Source organism: Sebastes fasciatus, chromosome 3 (genome assembly GCF_043250625.1).
Source record: "Sebastes fasciatus isolate fSebFas1 chromosome 3, fSebFas1.pri, whole genome shotgun sequence".
NCBI classification, from domain to species: domain Eukaryota; kingdom Metazoa; phylum Chordata; class Actinopteri; order Perciformes; family Sebastidae; genus Sebastes; species Sebastes fasciatus.
In genome coordinates, this window is record NC_133797.1 from 11,822,682 (window position 1) to 11,840,078 (window position 17,397).

General features: G+C 42.9%; 2 protein-coding genes across 6 annotated transcripts; one reads left to right on the plus strand and one right to left on the minus strand.

Moving 5' to 3' along the window:
- rfx1b (regulatory factor X, 1b (influences HLA class II expression)) lies at window positions 1-17,046 on the minus strand. Of its 5 annotated transcripts, none has more exons than XM_074628965.1 (18): window positions 16,970-16,991; window positions 12,708-13,083; window positions 9,189-9,286; window positions 8,986-9,075; window positions 7,650-7,723; window positions 7,244-7,517; window positions 6,966-7,147; window positions 6,733-6,852; window positions 6,353-6,471; window positions 5,261-5,379; window positions 4,845-4,948; window positions 4,598-4,749; window positions 4,310-4,407; window positions 3,777-3,926; window positions 2,930-3,141; window positions 2,688-2,841; window positions 2,566-2,611; window positions 1-976 (listed from the first exon to the last, which is right to left on the minus strand). In XM_074628965.1, the coding sequence occupies exons 2-18, from the start codon at window positions 13,054-13,056 to the stop codon at window positions 804-806; spliced, it is 2,514 nt and encodes an 837-aa protein (XP_074485066.1). In that variant the 5' UTR covers window positions 13,057-13,083; window positions 16,970-16,991; the 3' UTR covers window positions 1-803. The 5 variants fall into 5 exon arrangements, with proteins under 5 accessions (XP_074485066.1, XP_074485064.1, XP_074485065.1 ...); XM_074628963.1 differs by lacking the exon at window positions 16,970-16,991 and adding an exon at window positions 14,492-14,667; XM_074628964.1 differs by lacking the exon at window positions 16,970-16,991 and adding an exon at window positions 13,959-14,302.
- rln3b (relaxin 3b) lies at window positions 16,569-17,377 on the plus strand. The gene is made up of 2 exons (XM_074628975.1): window positions 16,569-16,822; window positions 16,912-17,377. Exons 1-2 carry the CDS (start codon window positions 16,648-16,650, stop codon window positions 17,190-17,192), a joined length of 456 nt encoding a protein of 151 aa, XP_074485076.1. The 5' UTR covers window positions 16,569-16,647; the 3' UTR covers window positions 17,193-17,377.
- Window positions 17,378-17,397: the final 20 nt, after the last annotated feature.

Consider the following 17,397-nt stretch of genomic DNA (forward strand, 5'->3'; position numbering starts at 1 on the left):
TTCACAGGACCTTCATTTATTAATCCACTTATACAGAATATATAGAATACAAGCTTTTTTTTCTTCCAGGGCTAGAAATCTCTCAAAGGCACAGGGTATCAGTTAATTGGCCAAATTAATAAGAAATGACAGGAATTAAAATATGGCATCCACAAATAGCTGGCAAGCGACATCCATGTGCCAACAAAATATATGGTGAAGTATCATTCCAGATGCTACTCTGAGATTAAAAAATAATAATATTCCAGACAGTTTCGTTCATTTAAATTCAGCTCCGCTGCATAGTCGTTGCTTTAAAGGCAAGGTGAGGGATATATTTTTGAGTTTTAGAGTACAACGAAGAACACTGGAGTCTTCTCAGCTCTCCACAGCGATCAGGTCAGTGGTTAAGGCGGGGCAGGAGGGAATCGAGAATATATAAACACTGTATACAATATATAGCTGAGGCTGGACAGGAGCGGCTACCGGCAGCTAGCCACTGGAGAAACAGGGAAGGCATAGGGAACGAGGGGAGGACTGTAAAATATCAGGTGAAGGCAGAGAGGAAAAGAATGGCAGCAGCACAAAAGTACAAAATTGGCAAAGAGCTCTCCCACTTTCTCACATGCTTACACACACACACACACACACACACGAAAACACGCTCAACACCAAACATCAGCTGTTTGCAAACCCAAAGCGTACACAGGGTGACAGAATGAGATGACATGATGTTAAACTTAAAGCAAAGGTGTGTGTAATGTGTGTAAAGTGTGTGTGTGTGTGTGTGTGTGTGTGTGTGTGATAATTCTACAAATGAGTGGCTAAGGTGGTGAGCTGTCGGTCAGAGTGTGCAGATTGAAAGTCGTCCTGGGCAGCTTGGCGGGCGGCTCCATCGAGTCCTTGTCGTCATCCATCGCGCTCAGGGAGCTGGACTGCAGCACGAGATCCCCGCCCTCGTCGTCGCTCTCCTCTTCCTCGTCGTCCTCTTCTTCTTCTGATGGAAGAAAGGCATTGAAACGTGGCATTAAAAGAAATTCTCCACTTTTTTATGTGGATGTCCAATCAATGTTGATGGTAAATGTAGTTGAGTGAAGCAATAAATTCCTCAGTGCGAGCTATAGAGAGCTGAAGTCCCTCCTCTTCCTCTTCTTATTTCGGGAAAAATATGAACGGTAGTCAACAGAGAGAGACAAATACTTTTTTATCCCGTTTGAATTGCGCCATGAATCACACATATGATGTTTGTCAATTTAAAACATAATTTTTCAAGTCAAGAAAGTGGCAGTTTGTCGTAGTTTCATTTAGTTTTGTGTGAAACCGCTCAGTGAACTACATCTCTCATCTCGCACAATATACGTCACCAACACTAGCTAGCTAGATAACTTAGCTATTACCACGCACAAATAAAACGTTTACCTGATGTGTTTGATTAAGCAACTCCTGGTCTTTTTATCAGCCAGTAAACAAAAGAACGAGCGAGAGCTATTGCATTATGCATTTTGATAATCTTATACTTCAACAGTTTTACAACAAACTGTAACTTCCTTTTGCAACATTTTTAAAAAAAATTGACAAACATCATATGCCTGATTCATGGTGCAATTCAAACAGGATCTAAAAAATATTTGTCTCTTGTCGTTGACCCCCGTCCATATTTTTCCAAAATAAGGTCCCATGGTGGTCTAACCGGGAGGGCGGGACTTGGCCTCTCTATATTGACCGAGAAAGCTAAAGTTCTCCGGCTGCAAAGTCTGTAGTTCTTCCGTATACCAGTGACGTACTTGGTGTACGGAAGAACTACAGAGTGCTTCTTCAGCTTTGGTAGCTGTGGGGTGCAATATTCAGCCGGAGAGAGGTCGCTTGAGGCTGCTCGAGGCTGCTCGAGGCTGCTCGAGGCTGCTCGAGGCTGCTGCAGCAGTGGGGTCTGCTGAAGACCTCCTTCAGGATCCCGAAAATAAACTCGAAATGAAAACCAAGACCAGCAGGGCTATTTTGGGGCGATTTTTGTCATTGGAATTTGCTAATTTAATGGTCTGCCTCAGAAGAAGGAGAGCCGCCAAAGAGCTGCTCAGCGACGGAAAAACAGTGTGTAGAGCAGGCATATTTTCACATCTTACTCTGTGAATTAAGGATTTATTTATTTATTTTATTTTATACCAAGCCAGGATTGCTGATTGACTAATGGTTTTGGTGAGTTTTATTTTGTTTCTATCCAGTTTGAATGAATGTGTTTTACGATTTAGCCTGTCTTAATTTAGTGTAAGAGAGAACCTTGAATACAGAAGGTATACGGTTGTATGTTTCTGTAGGTGTAAGAATATTTCCTGTATTGACATTTTGTGAGTTTATTTCGTTTATTTATCAGACGTAGCAAACTCGCTGCTCACGCGCAATGCATCCTGGTACATGTAGGCACAGCCTGCAAGGCTCCGCAGCCGGAGAGATCAGCCTCTTCAGTAGACTACATTTACCTTCAGCACTGATTGGACATCCACATAAAAGGTGGCAACATTTCCCTTTAAGTGACCTGACAACTTGAAACCAAACCAAAATTTGTGAGGACAAGAACCACAGTGACGTTACCTTTCTCCATGTCCGGAGAGATTCGGCTCTTGATGGTGCTGGCAAACTGCAACACAGAGTTGGACATTTAGAAACATGTAGATACAGACTGCTGCTATGTGACTGTATGTGCAGACACGTACTTCTCCCATGACTGCAATGGGTGTCACTCCTTTAGCCTGGGCCACCCTGTGTTCTATCAGGTAGTACATGTACTCATCATACAGCAAGCGGATCAGGTGGAAGGAGCCAAAGCTGGCAGCGCTGCGCAGAGTCAGGTCTCGGATTACCATAGAGCTGGTGAGGAAGCAGACAAGATGAAGACAATTATCTTCAACATCAAAGCTCAAATTTGTTATAAGTCATGTTTTTCTTTCCCCCTTACCTATAGAAGGACCAGTTGAGCAGGAAGACCTTGGCAGCTTTTGGTAGAGCGATGGGGTTGTGCTCGTAGGGCTTTAGGGCCTCAGAGACAACACCATCCAGCCAGGTGGCCCACTGCTCCAGAGAGTTTTGCTGCTGCAGAGTCATTTTAAAGTCCTGCTCCAGCCGCTGTACCACACTGTCTTCACACTGACATACCCAGGATGCCTGCTCCTGAGGGGGGGATACGGATGGACAGGGTCAAGATTCTGCATTATTTCACCTAAAACCAGTGGGCAACTCCTCGGTCTAGGAAGTGAAGCCAATACGGAAGTGCCTTAAACTTGCATTCTTTCTAATAGCCAGCAGGGGGCGACTCCTCTGGTTGCAAAAAGAAGTCTGATTGTATAGAAGTCTATGAGAAAATGAGCCTACTTGTCACTTGATTTATTACCTCAGTAAACATTGTAAACATGAGTTTATGGTCTCAATCGCTAGTTTCAAGTCTTCTTCAATACAGCATGATGTTCATTTAGTACATTATGGTCCCATTTAGAGTCAAATAGACCATAAAGCAGGGTGCGCTTTAGGGCGTGGCTACCTTGTGATTGACAGGTCGTTGTCCGGTCTGGGTGATGTCCGTGTTTTCGTCTTACAACTTTAACCCTTTCACAGTGTGTTTTCAGTTCACGAAAGTAAATTGTAACATTTTGGTAGCCTAAAAATTTCTTATTCAGCATTTTTTAGGAGTTTTTATCTTCACCCTCTAATGGCAACGTCCAAAATGCCGTACTCGTGGCGTCAAAACGGCAGTCCACAAAACACTAACATACAGTAATTAGATGGGAGGGGGAGACAGTAGCACAAACCTGTACGTTAGTGAAATCAACCCTGTTGAGGTCTGAGAGCATTTGGTTGATCTGGGCAGAGTTCTGGAGGACGGCACGGGCTGCTTGGGCCAGGTGGTTCAGGCTGGTATAGCGGCGCAGCGTCTGGGAGAAGGAGCCCACACACACCACCTGAAGGACAGAGGGAGGAGAAGGAATGAAGAGACCATGGAAAGATGGCGCATGTCAGGAAGGAGCCACAATAAGGCCCAGTTCACACTCGCACCAAGAGTACAGTGAGATCCCATCGAATATAATAAAAAGTGGTCACGCAAGACATTTAAGATGAATTGCCAAGCTAGGCCGAGCTGGATCTATACGTCATCTGGATAATCTAAAAAAAAAAAAGTCAACAGCCCAATTGATTTGCACCGAAAGGACCCAGGCAGCGCTTCCGCAGCGCTTCCGCAGCCTACGGTATGTAAACACGCCGTAAGGGTATGAAATAGAAAGACCAAAAAAATGGAGGCAGAGCTCTCTCTTGATATCTGATCAGTGCCAAAGCATACAAATACCTTTATGCGAACCATCTCTTCTGGGATGTTCATCATGGCGCCTGACAACCAACTCTCCAGACTCTTGGCAAAGTTGCGGATGGCCTGAGTTAAGGCACCTGAGGGAGGGGTGGTGGTGATGTTGAGAGGAGAAACAGAAAGAGGATTTACATTTATATCTAAACATGCAGATGTGTAGTAGAAGGTGAAACCTGTGAAACCTGTGAAACCTCCAGATTGAGGCCTTGATTTAGGCGTTTAGTCTAGACATTTTTGTATACAGGCCTCTTACGGGCATTACTAACTTACTAGGGATGGGTCTCAGCACATCGGGGATGAGGATCTCCACCAGAGTCTGGTAGAGCAGGTTGTCGCACTCTTTTGTCCAGCGCAGCACTGGCTCGTACTTACACAGCACCACCAGGCACGACTTGGGCAGACGCTTCTCAGACTCGTCGTGCCTGGAGGAGAAGATAGACCGTTCATACTCAGTCACAGCAGTGGATGAGATGCATGTGCTTTCATAAGATTGTCTGTTTGTATTAATGACACTTACAGGTTGAGTGACTCTGCGTCGCTGCTGTGGCAGAACCTCCAGAAGGATTTCCACAGTGTCTCCACGAGAGTGAACTGAAGGTTGACCATCACGTCCAGAATGGCCTGCGGGGATCACACATAGAATCACTGAGGTGTGTAAACCACCTTTATACTTCTGGCTCCACGGTTGCTTGATGTTTTCATTATATAGAATGTTTATTAAAGCTGGGTTTTAAAGGTCTTATTGATAACATTTTTATATAGACATAGTTCCCACTTCTAACCATGCTTCTAACAAGGTGGGACATCTAGTGGCTGAATGTTATCAATAGCACCTTTAACAGTAATTACATCGAGGGCTGTGAGCTGTTATGTGGACAGAGGAGAAAAGCTAACATCAGTGTGCGTGTAATGTCTTTGTCCATGACTGCCTACCTCACAGTGCTCTCTGTAGAGAGTCTGAAAGGCCTTGAGGTGTTCTAGAAGGATCCCATCAGGCAGGGTTCGCTCTTGCAGATCAATGTCCACAAAGTCCGGCAGCGGCCTTGATGCTTCTGCACAAGAGACAGCAGTTGTTCACAGCTTGTACAGGGGAGTGCCAAGAATACCAAGAATACAAATCTAAAGTATCGGAAAATCCAAAGTATTTATTTCTTTTAAAGGAACAGTGTGTAGGATCTGGTGGTATCTAGCGGTGAGTTTGAGATTGCAACCAACTCTCCCATGCGCCAAGCGCGTTGGAAAGCTACGGTGGCCGACGCAAAAACATTAATGCCCTTTCCAGAGCCAGTTGTTGTAAGAGTAGCGTGAGTCATTTGGAGCAGAGCCAGTGCATAGAGTGTGTGTGTGTACGTGGGAAGTGAGTGGTGAAGCAAGAGAGAGAGAGTGGCAGCGACGGGAGCATAGAAGCAAAGAGGCGAAACTCTGGTGTTTTTTTGTTTTTTTTACAACAGCCGCTTCTGCCATTTTGGACTGAAAACATTTATAATATGTATAATATTTTATTGTTCAGCACAGGCCATTTTGGTAGAATATGACAATAGAATACAGATTTTACTTTTGTACATCACTTTGTAGGCGGACACTTTACTGGCGTCCGGCAGTCACTTTCAGTCCAAAATGGCAGAAGCATAGCTCTGCTGCTAGGTGCTGATGTTGCAACGGAACGAACAACTGACTTTCACTTCTTGGCAATATACGTTCTTTGGTATCGTTATCGACTGCGGCCCAAGCCGTTCTTCTGTACTGTAAAAATATGGCGGTGCAACATGGCGGACTCCGTGGAGAGGGGACCCGCTCCCTGTGTAGATATAAATGGCTCATTCTAAGCTAACGAAACCACATCGATGCTTATTTTCAGGTGATTATACATGAAAGAAAACATAGTTATTAATATTATATTCCACTTCTGCCAATAGATCCCCCTAATTGTTACACACTGGTCCTTTAAATAAAATCCTAAAATAAGAAACTGCGTATTGCAAGATGCAAATGGCGAACATTGTGCAGAGTGCAGGTGTTGCTCACCCAGGAACTGCTGATACTGTTGCACCTGCGCTGAAATATCACACAGCGCCCCCGCCTGCTGACCCAGCCCACCTGATGTCCCATTGGAGATCCCCTGTGCCTTGTGAAGTGGCTTTATCCTGTTGGACAGAATACCCATCAGTCAGAGAGACAGTCATTTGGAGCACTTGAAACAAGCTGCAATAACATCGTCAGCAAAGCAACTTGTTACATCTTGCCGTTTGTCTACCACCATTTATGCCCTGTTCACTTTTGGCACGATAATGTGTCTGGACGATCCAACCACATGGACAAATGAAAAGGGAAATTAAACCAAAGTGCGTTGAGAACACGTTGCAATCCAGGCTAAGGGACACAAGTACGCAGCCACGTGTGGATACCTGTTTTTCTGCGAGAAAGGCTGCTGCCTCATCGCCATGTGCTGTTGTTCATCCATCAGTCTGAGCAGTGGGGAACCAGACTTGATCCTCAGACCATAATAGTGGTACTTAGAGTTCCCTCTGAAACACACACACACACACACACAAAGAGTTATGACAACGCCCTGACATACCCGTCTAGCAAAATCAATGTATGTGTATGTGTGTGTGTGTGTGTGTGTGTGTATATATACCTGGTCCCTAATCTCCGTGTGCGTAGCCCCATGAAGACAGACCTGATGAGTTTACCGAAGGATGCAGCATTGACAGGTTCTAGTTTCTGCTCCTGGCAGTGCAGCAGGTAGTGGTAGTAGAGGGTGCAGCGAGGTAAACTCACGCCCTCCGCCCCCTCGTAGTTATCACACAGCCATTGCACCTAGGGAAGACGGACGGTCACAGAATTTCATTTTTCTGAACTTTCGTGTCTTAGATTGTAACCAGTACGTTGTTAACTTTGAACTTGAGTACTCACAGTAGCGGGTGGGGCACGAGAGTTGGGGCTGGAGTAACTCTGTCCTCCACCTGCTCCTCCTCCTAACACGTAGCCTCCCTGAATGATGTACCCCCCTCCACTCGGAGCGACTCCCCCGCTATTGGCTCCCGCTGTTGCCACAGAAACCGACTGCGAGGTCACAGAGCCGGTGATGTCTGACTCAGTGCTGGGCGTGGTCTCGTAGTAGGAGGAGGAGGAGGGAGGGGTCTGGGAGTAGAGGGGCGAGTCGGAGAAAGGGTAGTTGCTCGATCGACTGTACAGGAAAAGACACACACACAAACACGTAAATGCACAATAGGCACCAGGAAAGTAACAAGGTGTGTGTGATCGATCATGTGTGTCTGAGCATGTCTATATCAACAGAACAGGTTCCTCTCTAACTCACATGGAGGACGTGGTAAAAGTGGCGTCTCCTCCTCCGTCCACATACTGCACCTGGCCGGAGTACACATGCTCCACCTGGACAACAAGCAAACGGGAGACTTAAAGCAGCATTCATTGATTTTTTTTGGCCACTTTGGGGTTGCACAGCAAGCTGTAAACTAGATATTCACACATTATTAAAGGTGCTATTGATACAATTCAGCCACTAGATGTCACACCTTGTTAGAGGCCTTGTTAGAAGTGGGAACCAAATGTCAGATATCTTCCACAAAGATAAACAAATCATTCATTTTGGACGCGCCGACATTTTAAAAATGATTAATTCACAATCAAATCACATCAAATCCTAATTTTTTCACCTTCCTAGAAGCTCTGTGGATGTTATTTTTACAGCATATAAATGTTATCAATAAGACCTTTAACTTATGGCAAACATGTTAACAAACAGTTGTCTGTTGTGTATATATACACAGCAATGCAATGATTAATTGATTAGTTCTCAACTATTATATACATCGCCAACTATTTTAAGAACCGATTAATTGGTTTGAGTCATTTTTGAAGGGAAAAAAACAAAAAATTCTCTGATTCCAGCTTCTTAGATGTGAATATTTTCTGGTTTCTTTACTCCTCTATGACAGTAAACTGAATATCTTTGAGTTGTGGACAAAACAAGAAAATTTGAGGACGACATCTTGAGATTTCGGAAACACTGATGAACATTTTTTAACCATTTTCTGACATATTATAGACCAAACAACTAAATGATTAATCGAGAAAATAATCGACAGATTAATCGACAATGAAAAAAATCGTTAGTTGCAGCCCTACAGCACATACTGTTGTTCTACTGAATAAAGACTGCATAACTGGGTCAAGAGGGTTTATGTTCAGAGGAGGGGCCGAGCAGGCACAATTTCTGAAACCTGTCTGACAGCTCATCATCGTTATTGTTGCACATAAACGGAAGCCAAGTTGTTGGCAGCATTTCTTGATAGACGTGATAGTTTAAAGACGGGCATTAAGGAATACAAGTAGGAAAACAAAGTAGTAGGGTAGTAGTCTGCCAGCAGAGTTCAGTGTTCAGGTACATGTCAGACACCCTGGGGAGGCCGTAGTGATGGAGGTGAAAAGACATGCAAAACAGGTCGTAAATCATTTATTTCGTCAAAAGTGCACTAAGGGCTTTCTCTCCAACACCCCTCTCTTTCTATCTACCTGTAACAGTGGACCATTACTAAAACACGCATGATCAAATGACCTTTACACTTCTAACTGAATGTATTTATTGTATATTTTCTTACAGGATGAGAGACACCTTTTGTATGTCTGTTTACCTCCTGGTTAATGTGCACCGACTGTAGGTTGTTGATGTGGCCAGTCTGAATCCTCTTGGCTGCCTGCAACACCGATTGCAACACTGACCTCTGCAGGTGAGTAAAGCCACAGTGTCAGATGGAACTATTGGTGCTCAACCATTTGTTGTAACTTGCTCCTATGTTGTCCAATGGTAAATGGATGCTGTATGTGTGCATCTTACCTGTTGGGTGGTCTGCACCGGTTGGACCACCTGAGTAGGAACACCCGGGGCAGGTGGGCTGGAGTCTGACAGGCTGTCATTGGAGTGAACGGAGCCCTCTAGGGATGGCGCAGAGAGAGAGAGAGAGAGAGAGAGAGAGAGAGAGAGAGAGAGAGAGAGAGAGAGAGAGAGAGAGATTTTATCAGACGATTGAACAAATATCAACAGAAAAGCCAGCCGCCATTACCACAAGCTCAGTACTCACGACACGCTGCTTCCAAATCGTAATAACAGCCACCGCAGAACATCCTGCAACAAAGTTTTTTATTTTGCACCACTGAGGAGAGGCTGATAGTGGGGAGGAGAGAGAGTGTGTATGTCCATCTCTGCTTTCATCCTTATATCTAGCTGCAGAAAGGACAGCCTTGGACAGCTAATCTCCCCAGATGGAGAGAGAAATCACTCCATCTCGTAAACATGCAGATCGGATGAGAGAGGGAAATGAGAGATACACGAGGCATGATGGATAGAGGAAGGGAAAACAGAGGATGGAGGGTGGGCGGAGGAGAGGGTAATATTCACTTCCTTGTACCTTTCAGGTGGGAAAACATTTTACTTAACCTGTTTTGCACCGTCCTGCTCTCCTACTTCAACCTGGGTTAACTGCTGTAAACATACCCGTAGTTACACTTGAGCCAGCACAACTCTGCACAGCCCACCACTCAATATGAATTTAGCATTATGATAAGTGATGGAAAGTCAGAACTAAGTGTTCCTTCCCACCTGGCAGTTTGAAAAACACTTAATAACAACTTTTTATTTAAACAACTGAACTTCCTCCCATAGCACGATTCAAGAGCAATGAATACTTAAAGGGGACCCATTATGCTTTTGTGCTTTTTCCCTTTCCTTTAGTGTGTTATATATCTTTTTGTGCATGTTAAATATATGCAAAGTTACAAAGCCAAAATTTCAGTCCAAGAGGAGTTACTGCTGTTTACACTTACAATGTTTTAAACTGTTTACACAACAGAAAAACTGCTCCTGAACTGCCTGAAACGCCTTGCTTGAAGTCCTGCCTTTTCTTGCGTAACGTGGTGATGTCATCAAGTAACACATATTTGTATAACTGCTAGTTTCGCACGCCTTCAAACAAAGCTAGTTAGAGCGGAGCTGGAGTGGAGTCCAAAGAGTTTGTTTCGGTCGACCAATCACAACAGTGGGCCAGCTGACCAACAAGAACAGACAGGACTTTTCGGGGGGCGGGGCAGGAGGTCAAACAGAGCGTTTCAGACAGAGGATGAAAAGAGATGCTGTCTATTCAAAAGAAGCAGGTTATCACCGTATTAAAACCTTGCGTATAGTTATATTGTATTCAGTGACTTTAAGGAGCTACCATTTAGCCAGCTGTCATAAATGTGGATATATAGAACAAAAAAGCACAAAGTGTATTCTCTTTTCAGGAACATGATTTCTAAGAAAGCTGCATAACTGTACTGTGTAGAACCCGGCTCTATTTACTGCAGTCCATAGATATGAGGGAATGCCAGGTTTCAATAAGCACAGTTATTCAGCTAACTTAGTAGTCCTACTTCATGAGAGTGAGACAAGCCCAAGGCCTGTGAGTCTCTCTCTGGGTGAGAGTGCACAGTGTTACTTGATACTACCAGGCAAAAAGATCTACGAATAGACGACCCCAAAATAAACATACAGATAGACACCACTGTTGGTCAATACGCTGTCATTTCCACTAGTTAACACCATAGGAGATATTTTGAAAAAGCAACAGTCTAAATTAATAATAACTGCAAATGGTCCAGAGCCTTGTAAGCACACATTACATTACATTAGCTACCGTAGATAAAGGCTTATCTCGTTTGTTGTACCACTGCAGGAATTGCACACTTAAAGCAATGCTGATGAATATAATTAAAAATATATATGTACATATATATCAGTATACCACCGACTCTCTATAACAGCAAAATCAGCAGAGTAGAAGTGAAGTCAGGTTCTATCCATCAGCCTTCCACGCTCCCACGTTTGGGACTACGCAGCCTAGCAACCAAGTCCATCAGCTTATTTTGTCCTCATAATGTATGCATCACCCGACCAGACAGGCAAACTACATCAGTGGTTTTTATCGATCCTGGTGGGACTTAGATCTCTGCTTATCTTCATTCTAGCCATCTAATCAGACTATTATAAAGAAAGAATGCAACTAGGTAGGGCTGAAAAGCTGTAACCTACATGACCAAGCAGCACTGATCATAGCTAAGAACTATTATAATATGCAGTTGGTTAAACACAAATGTAGTCAGATAGACCCCAAAATGTCAGTGGATAGCACTGAAACATGTGTTATATAGGCTTGTGATAAAGATATAAAAATGGGTGTGCACTTGGTGCACATTAAACCTGCAGTAGGCAGAATATATATAATATATCTGTTTTCAGGCTTTAAAAAATCCAGCCCGTGACGGGAGACTTTGACCAATCACAGGTCATTTCAGAGAGAGAGCGTTCCTATTGGCTGTTCATTCAACCGAGGCATCTGTCAATCACTCGCAAACTCTTATCAAACGGAGAGAATATTGATTCATATTTGATCAGCGCTGCCTAGTTTGACCGTTTGATCAGAGTTTGTGAGTGATTGACAGCTGCTCAGAGACGGCAAGGCTCCAGCTCGGCTCTGATTTGTTGTTTTCCTCCGGTCTGTGAAATCTTGCAGATGCCATTAGGAGCACCGGATGATACAGAGGCACATGATTTTAATCAGATTATCTGTATCATGCACAGTATACTGTATTATGACCGTTTTAGAAAAATAACTTTTTTTAATCATATTTGCTCCAATCTTGCCTCCTTCAGCTTTAAAGCGCTAAAATGATTACCTAGGTCAACTAATACAGAATACTTTTGATTATTGATTAGTGGTACTAGTTGTTCATCAAGTAAAAAATATTAATCAAATAATCTTTTAGTCTGTTAAATGTAATGAAAATAGTGAAAAATTTATTGTATATTCAATTCTACAATGACGGTATTCAATTTAGAATGATGTAAAACAGAGGAAAGCAGAAAATCCTCACATTTGAGAACCCTGAAACAGCAAATATTTGGGCCTTTTTCTTGATAAATGACAATTACTTCATTATCAAACTTGTTGACAATTCATTTTCTGTCAATTAACTAATGGATTAATTGTTTAAGCACTGTTTGATACCACTTTGATTTAACTTTCAAGAGATCGCGATGGGCCCTGGCAGCTAAAGACAAGCATTTGTCGTAATTTTAAAGATTTATACTCAACTCCCCACCGCGCTGTTTAGTAAATAGAATCCACCACTATGTACGGGACAAAGTGCCAGTCTCCAGCCAGGATCCTGCCTGTTGCTTACATCCCAGATACACTGACTGCGGGACAAACTGAAGCTTGATCAGGCTGCATGCCATATCATGGTCTACTGCTGCTAGAAAATGTGTATTGTGTGTGTGTGTGCACAGTATGTAATATGCAGGTATTAGTCAGTCTCTCACCTGTAACAGTAACTATGATGTACTGGGGTGAGTTGCTCTGACCGTTACTTTTCTGGACCACAGAGTGCTGGATTTCTGGGGTCACATAGTGCTGCGTGGGAGTGGTCAGAACCACTGCCTTCTGGCTCTGGCTGGTGGGCGGCGCTTGAGAACAAAGTGCATCCTGTCCTGTCTTTGAGGCGGCGGCTGATTGGTTCGCCGACGCACCGGTTCCAGAGCTCGGTGGGATCTCCGACCGGAAGAGTGCCGTCTTTGCAGACGAGGGTGTGGTGGTGGAAGCAGGTGTTGCTATGGTTACTGCGTTGGCCTGCTGAGGCTGAAGGTCCTCCGAGTATCCAGAAGTTGCCATGGCAACCAATGCTTTGAGGCACTAGTTCTGTGGATAAAAAGGAGAGATGGCACTCATTAATGAAAGTGCTACAATACATACATAACAATCTCCCTTGTTGGCATGTTATTTCACCCATCTGTAATTTTGCCACACAGACCTACAGTAGCGTGTGTGTGTGGTGTGCGTGCGTGGAACATAAACCAGAGGAGGAAGTAGGGCTTTTGTCTGAGATGTCTCGAGCTTTTCCTGTTTGGTTCAGTATGAAACACACTGCGGCTTTAAGCACCACGAGTAAAGCAATGAATTAAATATCCAAAACAAGGTTTTTGTTGATTGACCATGGTGTTTTCAGGTGAAATAAAACAACTAAATGACTAACAAACAAATTGAAAATAGATAGATAGATAGATAGATAGATAGATAGATAGATAGATAGATAGAAACTTTATTAATCCTGAGGGAAATTCAAGTTTCCAGCATCACAGCTCCATAGTGCAAAACATGTTAGTAAAAAGGCAGTAAAAAAGTTAGTAGTACAAAGTACAACAAAAATATATACCAGATATAAAAATACAAGGAGACGAAGAAAACGTTTAAAACTGAATATAGTGCAGGGTAACAGCTGTGATACAGGACTATTAAAGAAAGTGAATATAGTGCAGAAGAGACTGGACAGCCTCTGGTATTACCATGTGGAAATAAACTCATATTAATCTTTGGACCCACTGTCAGTCAAAACTGTAGGCCATCCCACTTAGAAGATAAGCCACTCCTGTGCTGTGTAAACCAACACGGCAAACAAGACATGATGATGATCATCCGGCACATCGTGTTCACGGGAGAGTGACTTGCCCGAAATCAATGTCAGACCCAAAAAACTTTTTTCAAAGTCACAAAAAATTATTATGAAACACACTTACGCGCATAATCTACGCGTTTTACAAACTCATAAACGAGTGAGTGTGCGTGGGCAGCTTGGTGTGCAGCTTCCTGTATGTAATGTGTGTGAATAGCTTTGCTTGGAAAGTGAGTTGAGAAGGAGAGAGTGATAGCTTCCTCCAGCTAGCAGCTCGCGGTGAGTTGTGACGTTAAACTCTAGAGCGAGCTGCTAGTAGATATACGCGTGTTGGATAGTTATTAAGAAATCCACGACCACGCCACCTAACTCATTATGATGTCACCGTAAACTGTAAGAAAACCCCAGAACAGTCTAACAAATGAGCCCAAACAAAAGTAGGATTGGCACCCTACAACACACCCGCCATCTTGTGCTCTTATCACAGATCTGACATCGCCATAACAACGGTCTGCGTTAGGAGCGAAGCTAGCAACCGCTTCCATCACCGACCAGCTCCAGCAGCTTCACGTTAACGCTGCTCGGGCTGTACAAACAGGCACCACGTATACACAATAAGACAAAACTATATTATAGATAGATATTTTACTTGTTCACCTCTTTGTTTATCCCAATATTGTCCTTTTTTTAGTCGTTGAAGTGTTTTTTCCCCTTAGATTTAGGTTGTTGTTGTTGTTGACTCCCGTTGCTTGGTTCTTGTCGCCAGGACTACCGTGACTATGGCGCCTTGCCTTCACCGGGGCAACTGTTGCTACCCTCTCGTCATCGAACCCGCCCTACACTAAACGCTGATTGGCTGATTTGGGAGGTGGTCGCAGCGTCATATAAGATAATCCGTCGCTCATTGGCTGATGGTCCCTGTCTGTCACTTTCACCAGAGCCGCACGTCAAAAGAGCACTTTTAATGTTACTTTTGTGATTGCTCAGGATGTCAAGTATAAGATGGAAAATGTAATTTCATTCACTTCACATAAATGTTGCTACTGCCACTTATCATCTATCTACGCACATCTTTTTGGACAATTATCTCTGTACATTGCATATTATTTATATTAGTAATACTGTAAACCTTAAATGTGCACATCCTCTGGAATATATTCTTGCACATTCCTGCCTAGCTATTTCCTTTTTAAATAGTATTTTTAAATATTTTTATTGTAATTTTTTTTCTAATCTATAATGTGATTTCATTCACTTCACATAAATTCACTTACACACTTTTTACTATGTTAGCTGATGCATCTTATTTTTGCACTATCCCCTTTGCTGCTGTACACTGCAAATTTCCCCGCTGCGGGAATAATAAAGGAATATCTTATCTTAAATGTTACTACTGCCACTTATCATCTATCTATGCACATCTTTTTGGACTATTATTTCTGTACATTGCATATTATTTTTTATTATTAATACTGTAAACATTACATTTGCACATCCTCTTGAATATATTCTTGCACATTCCTGCCTAGCTATTTCCTTTTTAAAAAGTATTTTAAAATATTTTTATTGTAATTTTTTTTCTAATCTCTATTCATGTGCAGGGAATGAAATTAACATCTGCCAAATACAGGGTAAATGTTGACTGTAGCAGGTTACAATTCCAGCTCACCTGCCACAATGGCAGATAGGTTTTCCATATGTTAATAAATATTATTTTTTAAAAAGCAATTCTTAAATTAAGAATAGGTAGGGATTAATTATATTCCACATTTCCAATGTCAGGTACTGATGACTCAGTATTTACAATTCCAAAGCGTTCTACATAGATTTCAGACAAAAAAAATTTGAATGGACAGTAGAAATGTTCAATGACCTGCCACAGTGGCAGGTCAGGAAAAAACTTAATTTCAGACCGTGTTCATTTGTCTATGCACCAATACACCAAAGAAAATTACTTGTATGTGAAAACCTACTTGGCAATAAACCGGATTCTGATCTCCGACCCCTCTATAGCCTCATGTAAATAATTAATATTATTATATATTATTATAACTTTCTCCCCACAGAGCTCCGCAACGCCCCATCTCTGGACAGCTTAAAAAAACTCCTTAAAACCCACCTCTTCACCAAGGCCTATGGCCTCTAGCTTCTGTTATGTTCTGTTTGTTGTGTCTATTATGTCTATGTTAAGCGTCCTTGGGTTTGTTGAAAGGCGCTATATAAATCCAAGTTATTGTTATTATTATTATTATTATTATTATTATTATTATTATTATTATTATTATTTATACAACATAGAAGTTAACTGTTGATTTGAGTCACTGTATCACCAGTTGGCCTCTGAAATATCTCCGTAGTGTGTATGTGTGTGCCACTTGTAGTGAACACCAATGTATAGCAGCCCAGTTATCTTAGAGGTGAATGGATAGTGATCTCCATCCAATGCACGGCAGAGCAGATAGCAAGCCGGAGATTGGGTGGTGACACACGGCACAACCCAACTGATGTGAGGGACGGAAAGGCCAGCAAAAGGTCACAGGTGATTAGATAGCCAAGAAGAGCTCTGTTGACATCACCTCTGGCATCATTCGCTACTTTATCACAACTTCTCTTTCTCTCAATGTGCATTGTTGCCCCTAAAGGTCTCCGGGTCTTATCTCATATGGGCATGACGAAGAGTGGAGGTGAATTGTGGTCCTTCTCTGAGATGCTGAGGCCTATATAAGGTAGGAGCTGTCCAGAAAGAAACACACACCACACAGACACCTCAAGCAGCATTTGAGACACCTATACGGCATCTTTTCACTCTCATCATGTGGAAGGCAGCGCTCTTGACCCTGGGCTTGTTGGTGGCACTGGTGGACAGGGTGCAGTCCAATGACGGCCATCCCTCTTTCTATGGGGTGAAACTGTGTGGAAGAGAGTTCATACGGGCTGTCATCTTTACCTGCGGTGGTTCTCGCTGGAGGAGAAGCTTAGGAGACTCAGGTAAGAGTGTGCATACAAGTAAATTTTTTTTGTGATGTGCCATGTTTTCCTAGCAGTAGTATCAAGATTTTGCCCTTGCTTTTTATCAGCTCGCATTGGAGAAGAGGCCTTTGACCCATGGAACACAAATCCCATCCCTCAACTTACCGGTGAGCAGGATCCTGCAGAGTCCCAAGTATGGAGAGATCAAAAATTGAACGAGGCATCTGTGGCTGCTGGATTCAGCCGCTCAGCTCGCTCACCAATCTCAGAGGAGGTGCTGGAGGCTCTACGGAGCACAGACAGGAAAGGACGAGACGTAGTGGTCGGACTGTCCAACGCCTGCTGCAAGTGGGGCTGTAGCAAGAGTGAAATCAGCTCTCTGTGCTGAGTCTTGTTTTTTGTCCTGTCACTAATGCAGAGCTCTACTATTTTCCTTTATGATCCCTTCATGTCTTCACACTTTGAATTCTTCAAATATCCCATCAAACTCACTGTCCATGTGTTGACTACTACAGGAATGTGAATGTGTAGTCAAAATGTGTTTACTGTGATTTCTTTACATAACTATATGTTTAATAAAGCTTTGTGTAGTT